Source organism: Danio aesculapii, chromosome 5 (genome assembly GCF_903798145.1).
Source record: "Danio aesculapii chromosome 5, fDanAes4.1, whole genome shotgun sequence".
Classification (NCBI taxonomy): domain Eukaryota; kingdom Metazoa; phylum Chordata; class Actinopteri; order Cypriniformes; family Danionidae; genus Danio; species Danio aesculapii.
This window is the reverse complement of record NC_079439.1, coordinates 45,981,226-45,994,938: the sequence shown is the minus strand read 5'-3', so window position 1 is coordinate 45,994,938 and position 13,713 is coordinate 45,981,226. Positions and strand designations below refer to the sequence as shown.

Sequence of the window (13,713 nt, the reverse complement as noted above, 5' to 3'; positions counted from 1 at the left end):
CCCACACAATCACAGGGAGAACATGCAAACTCCACACAGAAATGCCAACTGACCCCGAGGCTCAAACCAGCTACCTTCTTGCAGTGAGGCGATCGTGCTACCCACTGTGCCACCGTGATCCCCTACACCGAAAATGTATCATCTGAAAATATGCTACGCCATGTGATAATTTTTGTAGCTTCAGTTATTGTCAGGGTACTCAACTAAATCTGGAAGCATTAACATATGTATATCGTTATTGTTCAATATGTAAAATAATTATCAGTCAATTAGCGTTAGTTTCAATAATTTTCCTTTTTAAAAGCTTGACTCTAACTTAGTTACATCATGTAATAATACAGGCGGAAAATGAAAGTTGCTATGTTCATAGGACAGTATGGCTAATAACTATACACTCATTCCATAAAATAAACAAGGAGGTTAGGTGGTGTACCATGACTGCAGCAGGAACCATGGTATTGGAATGAGTGCATAGTTCCTAGCCATATCGGCCTAGAAAATAGCAACTTAGTATACAAATGTACCAAAATAAACAAGCTTTAAAACCAAAAAAAAAAAAAAAAATATATATATATATATATATATATATATATATATATATATATATATATATATATGTAAACACTTTTTAAATTCTTTGAGCAAGATGCCAATGGTCTAATTCGATTCAATGATTTATGCTATGCTAAGCTAAACGAGATTCCACCAGACCCGGAGACCCGGTTGAATGGATTAATAAATGGTAAAATGCTACTGTTTAACTGTTGGAGACCTGTAAAATGAGCCTATTTTCAAAAACCGTTGAGTGGTTCTTTAAATAATGGTTAAAAACGTTCTGACTGTTTATTACTATTAAAGCGTTATTTGGCAAATAAATCTGTTTATTTTACACACTTTTATTGTACGTACACAATCCAGGTTCTATTTCTTATTTAAAAAGTTATTAAACTTGCCATTATTGTGACAGCGGAAACCCAACAAATACAAATTTACTCACCCTCAGGTGGTTCTAAATCTTAACAAGTTTCTTTTTTCTACTGGACAAAAAAGAAGATAGAATGGCAGCCATTTACACTCACAGCAGAAAAAAAAAACTCAAATAGCATAGAATAGATGGAAGGTGAGTAAATGATGACAATTTTCATTTTAGGGTGAACTATCCAACTATATCTTTAAGAGAACATGTTTGGTTTTCTTTTAAAACAGTAAGTTAATAAAGTAATTCAATGCCGTCATAACATCATACACAAAGTGTCCACAATTACTGTGTTTAAACATGTAAAGCCTAGACTGAATCCAAAGACTGTGTGTTAAGATGTGGCCACACGTAGGAGGGCCCGGCTGGGAGGAGCGGGAAGGTGGGATTGGCCACAGGAACGAATGTGGGTGAGTGTTTGAGTCTGTGTTTTTTGAGTTGTCCAAGTTCTCTGAAGCAGCATCCACACTCAGCGCAGCGGTACGGTCTCTCGCCCGTGTGAATGCGCTGGTGCTTGTGCAAGCTGTCCAGATGGCGGAAACGCTTCTCACAGTATCTGCACGGATACGGACGCTCCCCTGTGTGTATGCGCTGGTGTGTTTTCAGGCAGTAGAAACGCCTAAACCCTCGGCCACAAATGTTGCAGCGATGTACTTTATCAGGGCTCTCAACAGTCCTGCTGAAACCAGAGTCGCTGCCCGCAGTTGGAGCCAAGGCCAGCAAAGCATCTCCATCACTCTCAGGCACGGGAGGAGAGGAGATCTGCGGTAACTCTTGGATGGAGTTGGCTGAAGATGCTAAAGCTAAATTGGATGAAGGAGGCTCTAATGTAAGTGAATCAGGATCGTCTTCGATTTTAATGGTGCCTTGTTTGACATCAGAGTCTTCCATCACCTGTATGAGCTCCAGCTCATTAACATTGCCAGCAGGCGTGCTCATTTCAAACTCAAACTTTGACATGTCCGACGGGTCCTCTGCTGGGTTTGTGGAAGGGCCTGGAGATTCTGGATCCTCATGTCCTCTCTCTGTGTCTGGCACTGCAGAACTGTGGTCTAAATACAAAACAAAAAGGCTGAAAATATTGATGCACACTTCAATAATAGATGATTTAGACAACAAGGGTCTCAAACTCAATTCCTGGAGAGCCACAGCTCTGCATAGTTTAGCTCCAACCACCTCCAACTCACACCTGCTTAAGGGCCTACTCACACTATGCTATCTGAACCGTGCCCAGGCCCATTTTCCTAATCGTTTAAGAAGTGTGAGTGCTCTGAATTGGAATCCTGATTGGAAGAGGTGTGCCAGAGTGCGGTTCACTTGGACTCACTTGGGTGCCTGAGCCCAAAACTGAAGACGAGATGTGACTTTTACGGGATTGTTTCATTTGGATTCATTAATCATTCGTACTGTTCAATGAATGCAAACTGTCGTAGATTATTAAAGACGCAAACCCTTCACAGCACCACAGCTGCACCTTTAGCAAACCTCATCATCCCAGCAGCACGAGGACTTTATGATTGTTTATGAGCGTCAAAAGTGGCTGATCTGTTCGGCGAAATATTTGACCGCGAGTCACTGCATCCCAACAACTAAAACGATATAACTAATGAAATCTCCACAGTGCTGAGAGAGAGCGCTTACTGTACTGAACAGCGCATCATCGATGAGGTAAGCATGCCCAGGCCTGAATGTAATGCGAGTGTGGGCCATCGGGAGAGACAAGCATGCTTCGGCCCGGTTCAAGGCAACTGTACATAGTGCGAGTACGCCCTAAATCCATAGTAGTCTTGAGCCCCTTGATTAGTTGGATCAGCTGTGGTTGATTAGAGTTGGAGCGAAACTGCTCTGCAGCACTCCAGGAATCAAGTTAGAGACCATTGATTTAGACCATCAAATCTGACAAGGTCTTAACTTTATAAAAGCTACTTATATAATCATAATTGATACATACTTGCATACATTTAAATTATGCTGCTAAACTAGATGAAAAAAGAAACAATCTGCTAAATGCTTCCTTTTATCCATAATTAATACATTTTAGGAAGTAAAAACACTATCCATCGTCAGGTTGATACAAATGGTTTGATGCAGTGGTCTCAAAATGGTTTGCTGTAAATGGTTTGATGCAGTTGTCTCAAACTCAATTCCTCGAGGGCCGCAGCTCTTCATAGGCTGCATTTCAATATGCGTTCTTCAGTGATCTTGTGTCCTCGTGTAACGTCACCATCAACTGCCAAAGTTCAGTTCCAACACTCAAGACCACATAAAACAGAGGACGCGTGAAAGTTCCCGGATGTGTTCTTGATATCGAGGATGCATCCATGCAGACTTGACCACCGAACACGCTCTAGAAATCCCAGAAGTCATTGCGACTGGAGGTGGGAAGTGTAGCATTTTATTTAGAATTATTATTAAAGTTCAGAGAAATAACTTATTTGTCTCAGGAGTTTCCCTAAACGAGACGGTAAAAGTAAACATCACCATGAAAATCTTAATAGAGACATAAACACATTAAAGGCGTTTATTTGCTGAAATTCACATTAAAATCTGTTTTGTTTGTATTGTGCTATGTATATTTGTAAAGTCTTTATGCAAAGTATGTATTGCGAAAAAGGGAAAAACAATCAAATGCTGTATGAATGCTGTGATGTTTACATAATTTTTGGTTAAACTGCGTGGTCACGTGACCATCAGGAAGACTGCAGCATATTATTTCTCACAGGACGCTTTCTCTGTTCTCGTGGTCTCCCGAGTTCGTTCTTCCGAGGTAACCTGGCAAGACCGCTCTTCACAAGAACACAAGTCCATTCTCTGCGTCCTTGGAATTGACAGCCACAGATTAGCTCCAACTCACACCTGCTTAATAGTCTAGAGTAGTCTTGAACACCTTGATTATTTAGTTCAGCTGTGTTTGATTAGGGTTGGAGCAAAACTGTGCAGAGCTGCGGCACTCCAGGAATCGAGTTTGAGACCAAAGCTTTAATGCATTTATAAATAAATCATATGAGTTACATTGTTGTAAATAGTTATATTGTTGCCAATATCTGAAGACATTACAGGACTGAAGCCAGTATATATGAATTACAAAAGGGTTTTAAGGAATGTTTATCTATACATATCTCAACCATTATTTAACTGCATTTAGAAATGCATCGATGTATTAGGAATAGGCATGGGACGATAACCGTTTTCAAGGTATACAACGGTTTGGAAAAGTCAAGGTTTAAATACCGCCAAAATGCTGTAATACCGTTCCTAAGGTATGTGTAAGAGTTTATTTAGATTTTTTTGTTTTGTTTTTTAGAACAGTATCTCCAGCAGAAAAAAAAATATCCAAAGACGCCAATTTAAATTGTAAAGAAATCTGTATTTTTGGAATCTAATGAAGACAGCAGAAGTCAATGATTCATTTGAATTATTTAGCCTGACGTGTTTACGGCTCCAAAATATCATAAACCTCTCAAAAAATAGAATATATTGTTTTCAAATGGGGAAGAAAGTCTGTGTTTTTTACTCAGACATTTTCAAAGACTATATTTTAGAGCAGTGAGCACAATACCGTGAAACCGTGATATTTTTATCCAAGGTTATCATACCGTTAGAATCTTATACCGGCCCATGCCTAATTGAGAACTGCCATTTATAGGTCTATTTTTTTTAATTTATTCGAAACAAATGACTTATGAGGTAGTTGAATAATGTCTGCTGCATATACCTAAGCTTTTATATGGATAAACGTTTAGTAAATACCAAAGCAAACTTACATTTGTACAGAATATAATTTGTGCAAAAAATATAATATTAATAAATATGAATAATAATATTAAAGAGCCCATATTGTACATGAAATAGGGTCATATTTAGGTTGTAAGGGTCTCCAACAACAGTCTAATATGCATGCAAGGTCAAAAAACACTGTCATGGTCTTATAATCTGCATTTATTGTTACCTAATTATCCCAGCGACTCCCATATGAATCGTTCAGCGATTCCTTTGTTCCCAACCCCCTCCTCAGCGCGAAGCTAATGTGCGCTGATTGGACCGATGACAGCCTGCTGCGATTGGTCGACAGTGACAGCCTTCAGCGCGAGACAGAGTGAAATGCCCAGCAGATAATCAACAATATAAAAGTAGTCACAGTGCATACACGCTTCATAGTGTAAGGCTTTTTTCACACACACACACACACACACACACACACACACACACACACACACAACCCTCCTCAGAAGAACTGGGGAGATCGACGCAAGTCTCCTAGCTGTCACACACTCGACCTGCTTTCTCTCTCTCTCTCTCTCTCTCTCTCTCTCTCTCACACACACACACACACAACGCTCCTCAGAAGAACTAGGGAGAGCGACGCGAGTCTCCGGTCTCCTAGCTGTCGCTCACTCACTCGACCTGCTCTTTTTCTCTCTCACACACACACACACAAACAAACACACACAAACACATAACGCTCCTCAGAAGAACTAGGGAGAGCGACGCGAGTCTCCGGTCTCCTAGCTGTCGCTCACTCACTCGACCTGCTCTTTTTCTCTCTCTCACACACACACACACACACACACACGCACACACACACACAAACAAACACAAACACACAAACACATCACGCTCCTCAGAACAACTAGGGAGATCGACACGAGTCTCCTGTCTCCTAGCATTTAACTTTAAATCCGTAAACAAAGCGGCACGCGTCGCGTTTTCAACGTGGCTTACATGCGATAAGAGAATATAAAGAGCAACCGCGTGTACTGTACCAGGTTAACAAGTAACAAAACAATAAATACATTAATTTGCAAGCTAGAGTAAACGAGGCAACAATTTTAATCGCACTTACTTACACTAGTGAATAAACCTTAACCACTGACTCTTCACAGTTTCATCTTTGGGTAGAGACTGTCAATATTATCCATCTGAGCACAGCGTGACTTCATTCGACCTGCGGCGTCTGTGTGTGTGTGTCTTCAGGTTTCAAATCTCCCTGGTTTGCGCGCATAACTACTGGCGAGGCTTGTGTTTCGTGGCTGCGTCATCGCGAAACACCTAATGACTCGTTATCAAGGCGACTCGTTTGAAGCACTATGAGTCGACTCTTTTATAGATGAATCAATAATTTTAAACACTGTACACTTACAGATTTAAGCCTTAGCTGGATATTTCACTTCACTTAGAGCTGTGTTACACACTACATGGAAGGGCATTTTCAAAAACCCATAATATGGGCTCTTTAATGTTTGCACTGTTGTATGCTATGTTGAATGTTTTTCAGTGTTTGGTCCTCTGAATAAAACTGTTTTGTTTTCTTTTATTGGGTTTGACCTTTTTTAAAATAGAATAATCGTCAGCCTTTATTTTGGCCATAACTGATGGTCATGCAACTCATTATCCTGCTTCCAAATGAAAACAATAATAACAATGAACCTTTTCCGCCCTCGTTGGTGATGTAAAACGGGCCCTCTGTGTCCTCTTGCGGTTTGAAGAGGGCAGCAGTGTTGTCCAGAAGAGTTTGTGTGTTTGCAGGGTCACTCGTGAGGGCTGAGCTGTTCCCTACTGAAGAGCCTCGTGCTTTCCTGCGGTTCACACAGTCACGAGGCCAGACTGACTGCACTGTGGGCAGACAAAGCCCCACACTGGGAACATTTTTAAGACTGTGGATTCTCCCCGGTGAGCTGCGAAAAGTCTTGCGGGAGGAATCTCTGCTCTGCGCGGGTGTTGTGGGGTTTTCGTCCGCGACGCGTGAGGGAAACACGAACACTGCGTCCTCTGCGCTCGGCCGCTCGCTGTTTGACCCGGGCTGGTTTCTGTTGATGAGTAAACACTGTTTAATGTTCTTCTCGGCCGCGGTCATGTAGTAGCGTACTGCTTTGAGCTCGCTCTCGGAGATCTCCAGTCTCTCCCGCAGGCTCTGGTTCTCCCGGTGCGACTCCGCGGCTGCATTACGAGCCGCGGCCAGCTTTACTCCGACAACACGCGCCGTTTCTCTTAAAACCGTCTCCACGGCGCATCTTACCGCTTGATCAATAGTAGATGCGAGTTCGCACTTGAGAAAGGAAACGCTGATGTCCATGCTCAAAGTCATGGCTACGATCCACGGCACGCTTTTACACACTGTGCGATATAACGTTACATACGGGATTGCAGAGCTCTGAAGGCGCGTTTGCTTTCTGTCTTGGCTGACTAGAGCTGAATGGTTAACATCTTAACATCCATTATCAGCACTTCGTTGCACTGTCTGTTTGCTGTGTTGAAAACACAGACCCCCACTAAAATGTTTGTAAATCTTGATCAAGCTGTCGCATTCTGCTTCCGTCACTGACCATGTCGAGCAATGATGACGTCAACATATCGCCTGGGATTTGGAGTTTTCACGCAAAGGCTGCAAATGAGGGTTTCTGGGTACAAAATACAATTGTGGTTATAAAAGGAATATGTGGCTGATTTTAAAATGGTCATTTATTGGCATTAAATAATGAAATTATGAAGAAATGGGTAATAAAGGCTGTTTAATCAATAATATGCTATAGGCTACTTCTTTTAGCAAATAATTCATTTGTTCATTTTCCTTCAGTTTACTCCCCTTATTCATCAGGGGTCGCCACAGCGGAATGAACCCCTAATTCATCCAGCATATGTTTTACACAGTGGATGTCCTTTCAGCTGCAACCCATCACTGGGAAACATCCATACACCCTCATTCACACACATACACTTCAGCCAATTTAGCTTATTCAATTCACTTATTCACACGAGTTTAAGAAACTCTCCTCCTCCATCTCAACACTAAATCATATCCCAGACAAGAATAGGAAAGGACTACTCTGTTAATAAAAAAGGAAGAGAGAAAAAAAGGAAATGCATATTATTTATTCATTTTCTTGTCGGCTTAGTCCCTTTATTTATTTGGGGTCGCCACAGCGGAATGAACCGCCAACTTATCCAGTATTTGTTTTTTATGCAGCGGATGCCCTTCCAGCCACAACCCATCCCTGGGAAACATCCACACACACACACACTCATTCACACTACGGACAATTTAGCCTACCCAATTCACCTGTACCACATGTCTTTGGACTGTGGGGGAAACCGGAGCACCTGGAGGAAACCCATGCGAACGCAGGGAGAACATGCAAACTCCACACAGAAACGCCAACTGACCCAGCCGAGGCTCGAACCAGCGACCTTCTTGCTGTGAGGCGACAGCACTATCTACTGCGCCACTGCGTCGCCGAAATGCATATTATACAATTTCCAATTATATGTAAGAGTGAGCTTGTAAACAAAGATTTGAAATGTAGTCCTAGGTAATTCATACAGTGCAAATCAATGGATACAGCACTTTGTTGAATATAAAAAAGCATAAAGCTCAAACAAAAATCATAAACTGGCAAAACTAAATGAATCAAATTCTTTCACATGTCAAATGTTGGGAATTGAGCACAATCAAACTATTTTATGAAGGCTGCAGTTTCTCAAATAAGCACAAGTACTATTTTGATGAGTGACATCAAACACTTGTATAGCATCAGCTCAAATATGTGAGCTTGTGTCAAGTCATAATTACGCAAGTGCAATCTTGCATTCCAGACTGTTGTTTATGACTGTTAAACAGCCTGTGAGCTGTGGATTAAAAGTAAAATGCTGTAATACTATGCAGTGTCTACAGACAGATAGTTTAGCTTCATTAGACCTCAGTACTTCATCAGCAACCACATGTTCATTTTCTTTTGCCTGTATATTTTTTTGTGAAGATATGACTTAGGCCTGCATAATATCTTGTTTTAGCATTGATATCACAATATGCGCATCCGCATAAGTCCCATCGCAGGATGTGTAATGTTGAATTGGAATTATAATTAACTAAAAATCACAGTTTAGTGCACATAATTTGTTAAATAATTTTGAATTTCGACCATAATTTATTTATGTGATTTTTTTTTTTACTCCACCAACAATGCGCCTTAACCCACCTCCTTTTTAGACCAGCACACCCATGAGTCCACAAAGGGGTGCAAATGGATTTGCTATTTAAACAATGTGGCACAAAATGTGAAAATTAGAGTTGCGCTGGTCTTTAAATAGCAACAAATCGCACCTTACACTTCTTGCGCCTTATTGCAATTGGTGAATGATAGGGCCCTACGTTCATTTCACAATATATACCACAAAAATACAAAATATTGCAATGTCGTTTTTGTTCCAATATCATGCAGCCCTAGTATGATCCCAATTCACCAAGGACCACAGTATCAGTCAAAAACCTACTAAAGAAATATTGAAGAACAGTCCATATACAATTTGGTTGATCAGCGTGCAAATTTTGCATTGGCTATCTTTGTAAAACACTAAGGTTATATTTATACATAGTATTTATATACAGTTGAAGTCAGAATTATTAGCCCCCCTGAATTATTAGCCCCCTCCCCCTGTTTATTTCTGTTTAACAGAAAGAATATTTTTTTCAACACATTTCTAAACATAATAGTTTTAATAACTCATTTCTAATAACTGATCTATTTTATCTTTGCCATGATGACAGTAAATAATATTTGACTAGATATTTTTCAAGAGACTTCTATACAGCTTAAAGTGACATTTAAATGCTTAACTAGGTTAATTAGGTAGGTTAGGTTAATTAGGCAAGTTATTGTATAATGATGATTTGTTAATAATTTTTAACTTAAAATGGCTTTTTAAAAAATTAAAAACTGCTTTTATTCTAGCCGAAATAAAACAAATAAAGCTTTCTCCAGAAGAAAAAATATTATCAGACATACTGTGAAAATTTCCTTGCTCTGTTAAACATCATTTGGGAAATATTAAAAAAATAAATAAAATGAATAATTCTGACTTCAACTGTATGTATATATATATATATATATATATATATATATATATATATATATATATATATATATATATATATATATATATATATATATATACTGAGACACTGGCCAATTTAGTGTTGCATGGAGGTTTCATAACTAAATATAACCAGCCTGGTGACCAATTGAATGCACATTCCACTTGTAAAGCTGCGGTCACACTGGACTTTTCTCCCCACAGACTTCCATTCATACGCACGTGAATGCTTTAGACCGGAAACACAAGCTCATACGTCAAGTTTCGCAGTTCACTGCATTGCGAAGTTCAAGCTTGATGAACCCTGACCTGCGAAATCACTTCACTTGACTTTGTTAGACCAATCGACATCAAAAACTTGACCTCTCACGACAGAAATTCAAAACATGGACCAATCGCTCGCTTTTTTAAATGTCTAATCATCTTGTTTAATCCCGCCCCTTTTCACAGCACCGTATGACCGTAAGTAATAGCACTGTCCTGAAAATATTGCAATGCACACAACATAATTGGTGACATATCAGAGTTCAAAAGAGGACAAATTGTTGGTGTGTGTCTCTCTGGTGCGTCTGTGACCAAGAGAGCAAGTCTTTGTAATGCATCAAGAGCCACAGTATCCAGAGTAATGTCAGCATACCACCAAGAAGGATGAACCACATCCAACAGGTGCTAACCCAGATTGTATCCAAAAAACATAAAATGACAGCTGCACAACTCACAGCAGAATTAAATGTGCACCTCAATTCTCCTGTTTCCACCAAAACGGTCGGGAGCTCCACAGGGTCAATATTCATGGGCGGGCTGCTTTAGCCAAACCTTTTGGTCACTTATGCCAATGCCAAACAATGGTTTCAATGGTGACAGCATCGAAAATCTTGGGCTGTGCACAATATGAAACATGTATCGTTCTCTGATGAGTCAACCTTCACTGTCTTTCCCATATTTGGGAGAGTTTTGGTCTTGAGAAGCCCCAAAGAAGTGTACTATCCAGACTGTTACATGAGTGAAGCATGGGGGTGATCAGTGATGGTTTGGGCTATGGCATTCCCTAGGCCCAGTACTTGTGCTGGATGGGCACTGGGTCACTGCCAATGCTTACCGAAACATTCTGGAGGACCATGTGTACCCAATGTATTCAAACACTTCAATTCAAACACTATATTCTAAAGATGGTGCCATGTATCAGGAGCATAATGCATCAATACACACAGCAAGACTGGTGATAGTGATTTGATGAACATGAAAGTGAAGTTGAACATTTCTGACGGCCTGCACAATCACCAGATTTAAATATTACTGAGCCACTTTCGGGTGTTTTGGAGGAGCGAGTCAGAAAATGCTTTCCTCCACCAGCATCACATGGTGACCTGACCACAATTCTGAAAGTAGACTGGTTCAAAATCCTTCTGTGCACAGGCTTGTAGCCACGGGGGTACTGGTGGTTCGAAAGACCCACCCCTCACTGACAAAGGTTCAGAATTTGTCCCATGAGCTCATTTGTCCTATTTTGACTGTTATGCGATCATTAAAAAGTGAAAATAATCCATCTAAAATTAATTTGAATACAATTGTTAATACATTTTTAAATGTATTTTTTTACAGAGAGGCTAGAAAAAATATGAAGCTCTACATTATAGTTATTATTTTTTTATTATCATTATTTAAATGGCCAAATTCTGACTGAGGAAAGTTGAATGTGCTGGCCAATATGTTATCTATAATTTGCCTAATAAATGACAATAAGCTTGTTTTAATTTAAAACAGATTCTTTTTTTGATATATGATGAAATAAATTAGCATTTAAATAAATAGGTATGTTTTCATATTTCTTTTTTCTAAATCTACAAAATATTTTTGGTACATCAAAAAGTCTGGTTATGATGACCATTCGACAAGCTAATCCAGCTAAAAATAGCGCTTAAAATGTCACCTAAGCATTTAAATCTCATGATTAAATAGAAAACTAGGTGTATAACTGCAAAAGGTCCACTTTTTGAGAAACAAAGAACCACCCCTTCCACCAGGCTGGCTACGGGCCACGTGTAGGACTAGTATCTGTCATTCCCAAGACGAAGTGAATCTGCATTGGCCGCAAAAGGAGGCCGTACAACATTCTAATGATTATCAGTTTCATTGTCCAACCCCTGTCTGTCTGTGCAAGTGCGTCAGCTGGGTTTATTCTGGGTACTCTCCTTCCACACCCCAAAGACAAGCAAGTAAGGTGAACTGAAGATTCTGAATTGTCACTCCCAACTTGTGTGTAGGAAAGACTACAAAGATTACTGATTCTTTTCATGAATATGACCATAGGTATCCGCTGCATAAAACATATGCTGGATAAGTTATAATAATACATTTTATTTGTAGCGCGTACAAGGCAAAAACATTTATTCATTCATTTTCTTTTCAGCTTAGTCCTTTTATTAATCCGGGGTTTCCACAGCGGAATGAACCGCCAACTTATCCAGCACATGTTTTACGCAGCGGATGCCCTTCCAGCCAGAAACCATCTCTGGGAAACATCCATACACACTCACTCACACTCATACACTACGGACAATTTAGCCTACCCAATTCACCTGTACCATATGTCTTTGGACTGTGGGGGAAACCGGAGCACCTGGAGGAAACCCACGCGAACGCAGGGAGAACATGCAAACTTGACACAGAAACACCAACTGACCCAGCTGAGGCTCGAACCAGCGAGATTCTTGCTGTGAGGCGACAGCACTACCTACTGCGTCGGCCCTAAGGCAAAAACAATAAAACAGTAAAGACAATAAATAGGAATATATAACAATAAGTAAAATAACAATAAGTTGACGGTTCAGTTACTATGACAACCCCTGATTAATAAAGTGACTAAGCCGAAAAGAAAATGAATGAATGAATAAATAAATAAATGAATAAATGAATAGTAATGATGATATATAATATGATGAAGATATGTTTTGCCTCTGCAGTTATGAACAGTTAGTTTTAGAAACCTGGTTTAAGGATGAAACTGACCTTTGCACTGCTGAACATGTTTGATTAAACACAGCAGGGTTAAACATTAGAAAGTTTAAAGTCAAACACTAGATTAATCCCTGCTTCTTCATTTCAGCTTGGGCTGCAGATCAAACAACAAAAGCTTCCTTTGGCAATTTGTTTTCAGAGCTTCTTAAAATGCTGTTCTAGTACAGTAATACTTCAGTAGTATTAGTAGTTTACTAAATAATTAGTTTAGCAATACTGTTTACTCAATCATTTAATTTATTTAGCACAGATCTGTTCTCGTTGTTGGTAAACACCTAAGTTCTTCCACTACATTTACATATATACTTATTTAACACATTGATTATATGTAAAACTCATATGAAAAGCCCCTTTTCTTTTTAGGAGCAATAGCGCACTCTAGAGGCTGACACTACACTCACTGTTCGTTTCAGATCCCAATATTCTGACATCAGAATGTGACCCCTTTTTCTGTCCCTCTGAACCCAGTTAGATATGGAGAGGCTAACACACTGTGCTCACACTGCATCCTTTATCTTCAGCCCTTTACCCATTCTATCCATCACATCTGTTAGACGCATTTTTCTTTGATTATACTCAGAAATCAAGTACATCTGATCTGTGTAAGACAGTATGTGACCTACCTAGTGGTTATGAATACATGTGTGGAGGATTAATACAGTTCACGTCCATCCAACCACATTCTGCTTGCAGTGCACTGGTCTCTGGAAACGGTGTTGCTGGGCAACCCATTCACAGCAACTACAGTCCCTTATGGGGAGTAGGGCAGGTGGAGCGTACCATCACTACATTTGGTGAGGGGGATGTATGATGATGATAAACCATATTTAGCTATCCTCCTCCATGATGTG

The 13,713-nt window shown here is 39.9% G+C and overlaps 1 protein-coding gene across 1 annotated transcript; it reads right to left on the bottom strand.

The window, feature by feature from the left end:
* Positions 1 to 856: 856 nt before the first annotated feature.
* LOC130229494 (Krueppel-like factor 6) lies at positions 857 to 7,281 on the bottom strand. The gene is made up of 2 exons (XM_056458326.1): positions 6,404 to 7,281; positions 857 to 2,028 (listed from the first exon to the last, which is right to left on the bottom strand). Exons 1-2 carry the CDS (start codon positions 7,059 to 7,061, stop codon positions 1,286 to 1,288), a joined length of 1,401 nt encoding a protein of 466 aa, XP_056314301.1. The 5' UTR covers positions 7,062 to 7,281; the 3' UTR covers positions 857 to 1,285.
* Between the last annotated feature and the right edge of the window lie 6,432 nt (positions 7,282 to 13,713).

Bases quoted from the DNA above. Each gene is read 5' to 3' on its own strand.
- LOC130229494 (XM_056458326.1), bottom strand. From the start codon at position 7,061: ATGACTTTGAGCATGGACATCAGCGTTTCCTTTCTCAAGTGCGAACTC. The intron at 2,029-6,403 runs GTTCATTGTTAT...TTTTGTATTTAG, and splicing joins CACCAACGAGGGCGGAAAAG to ACCACAGTTCTGCAGTGCCA.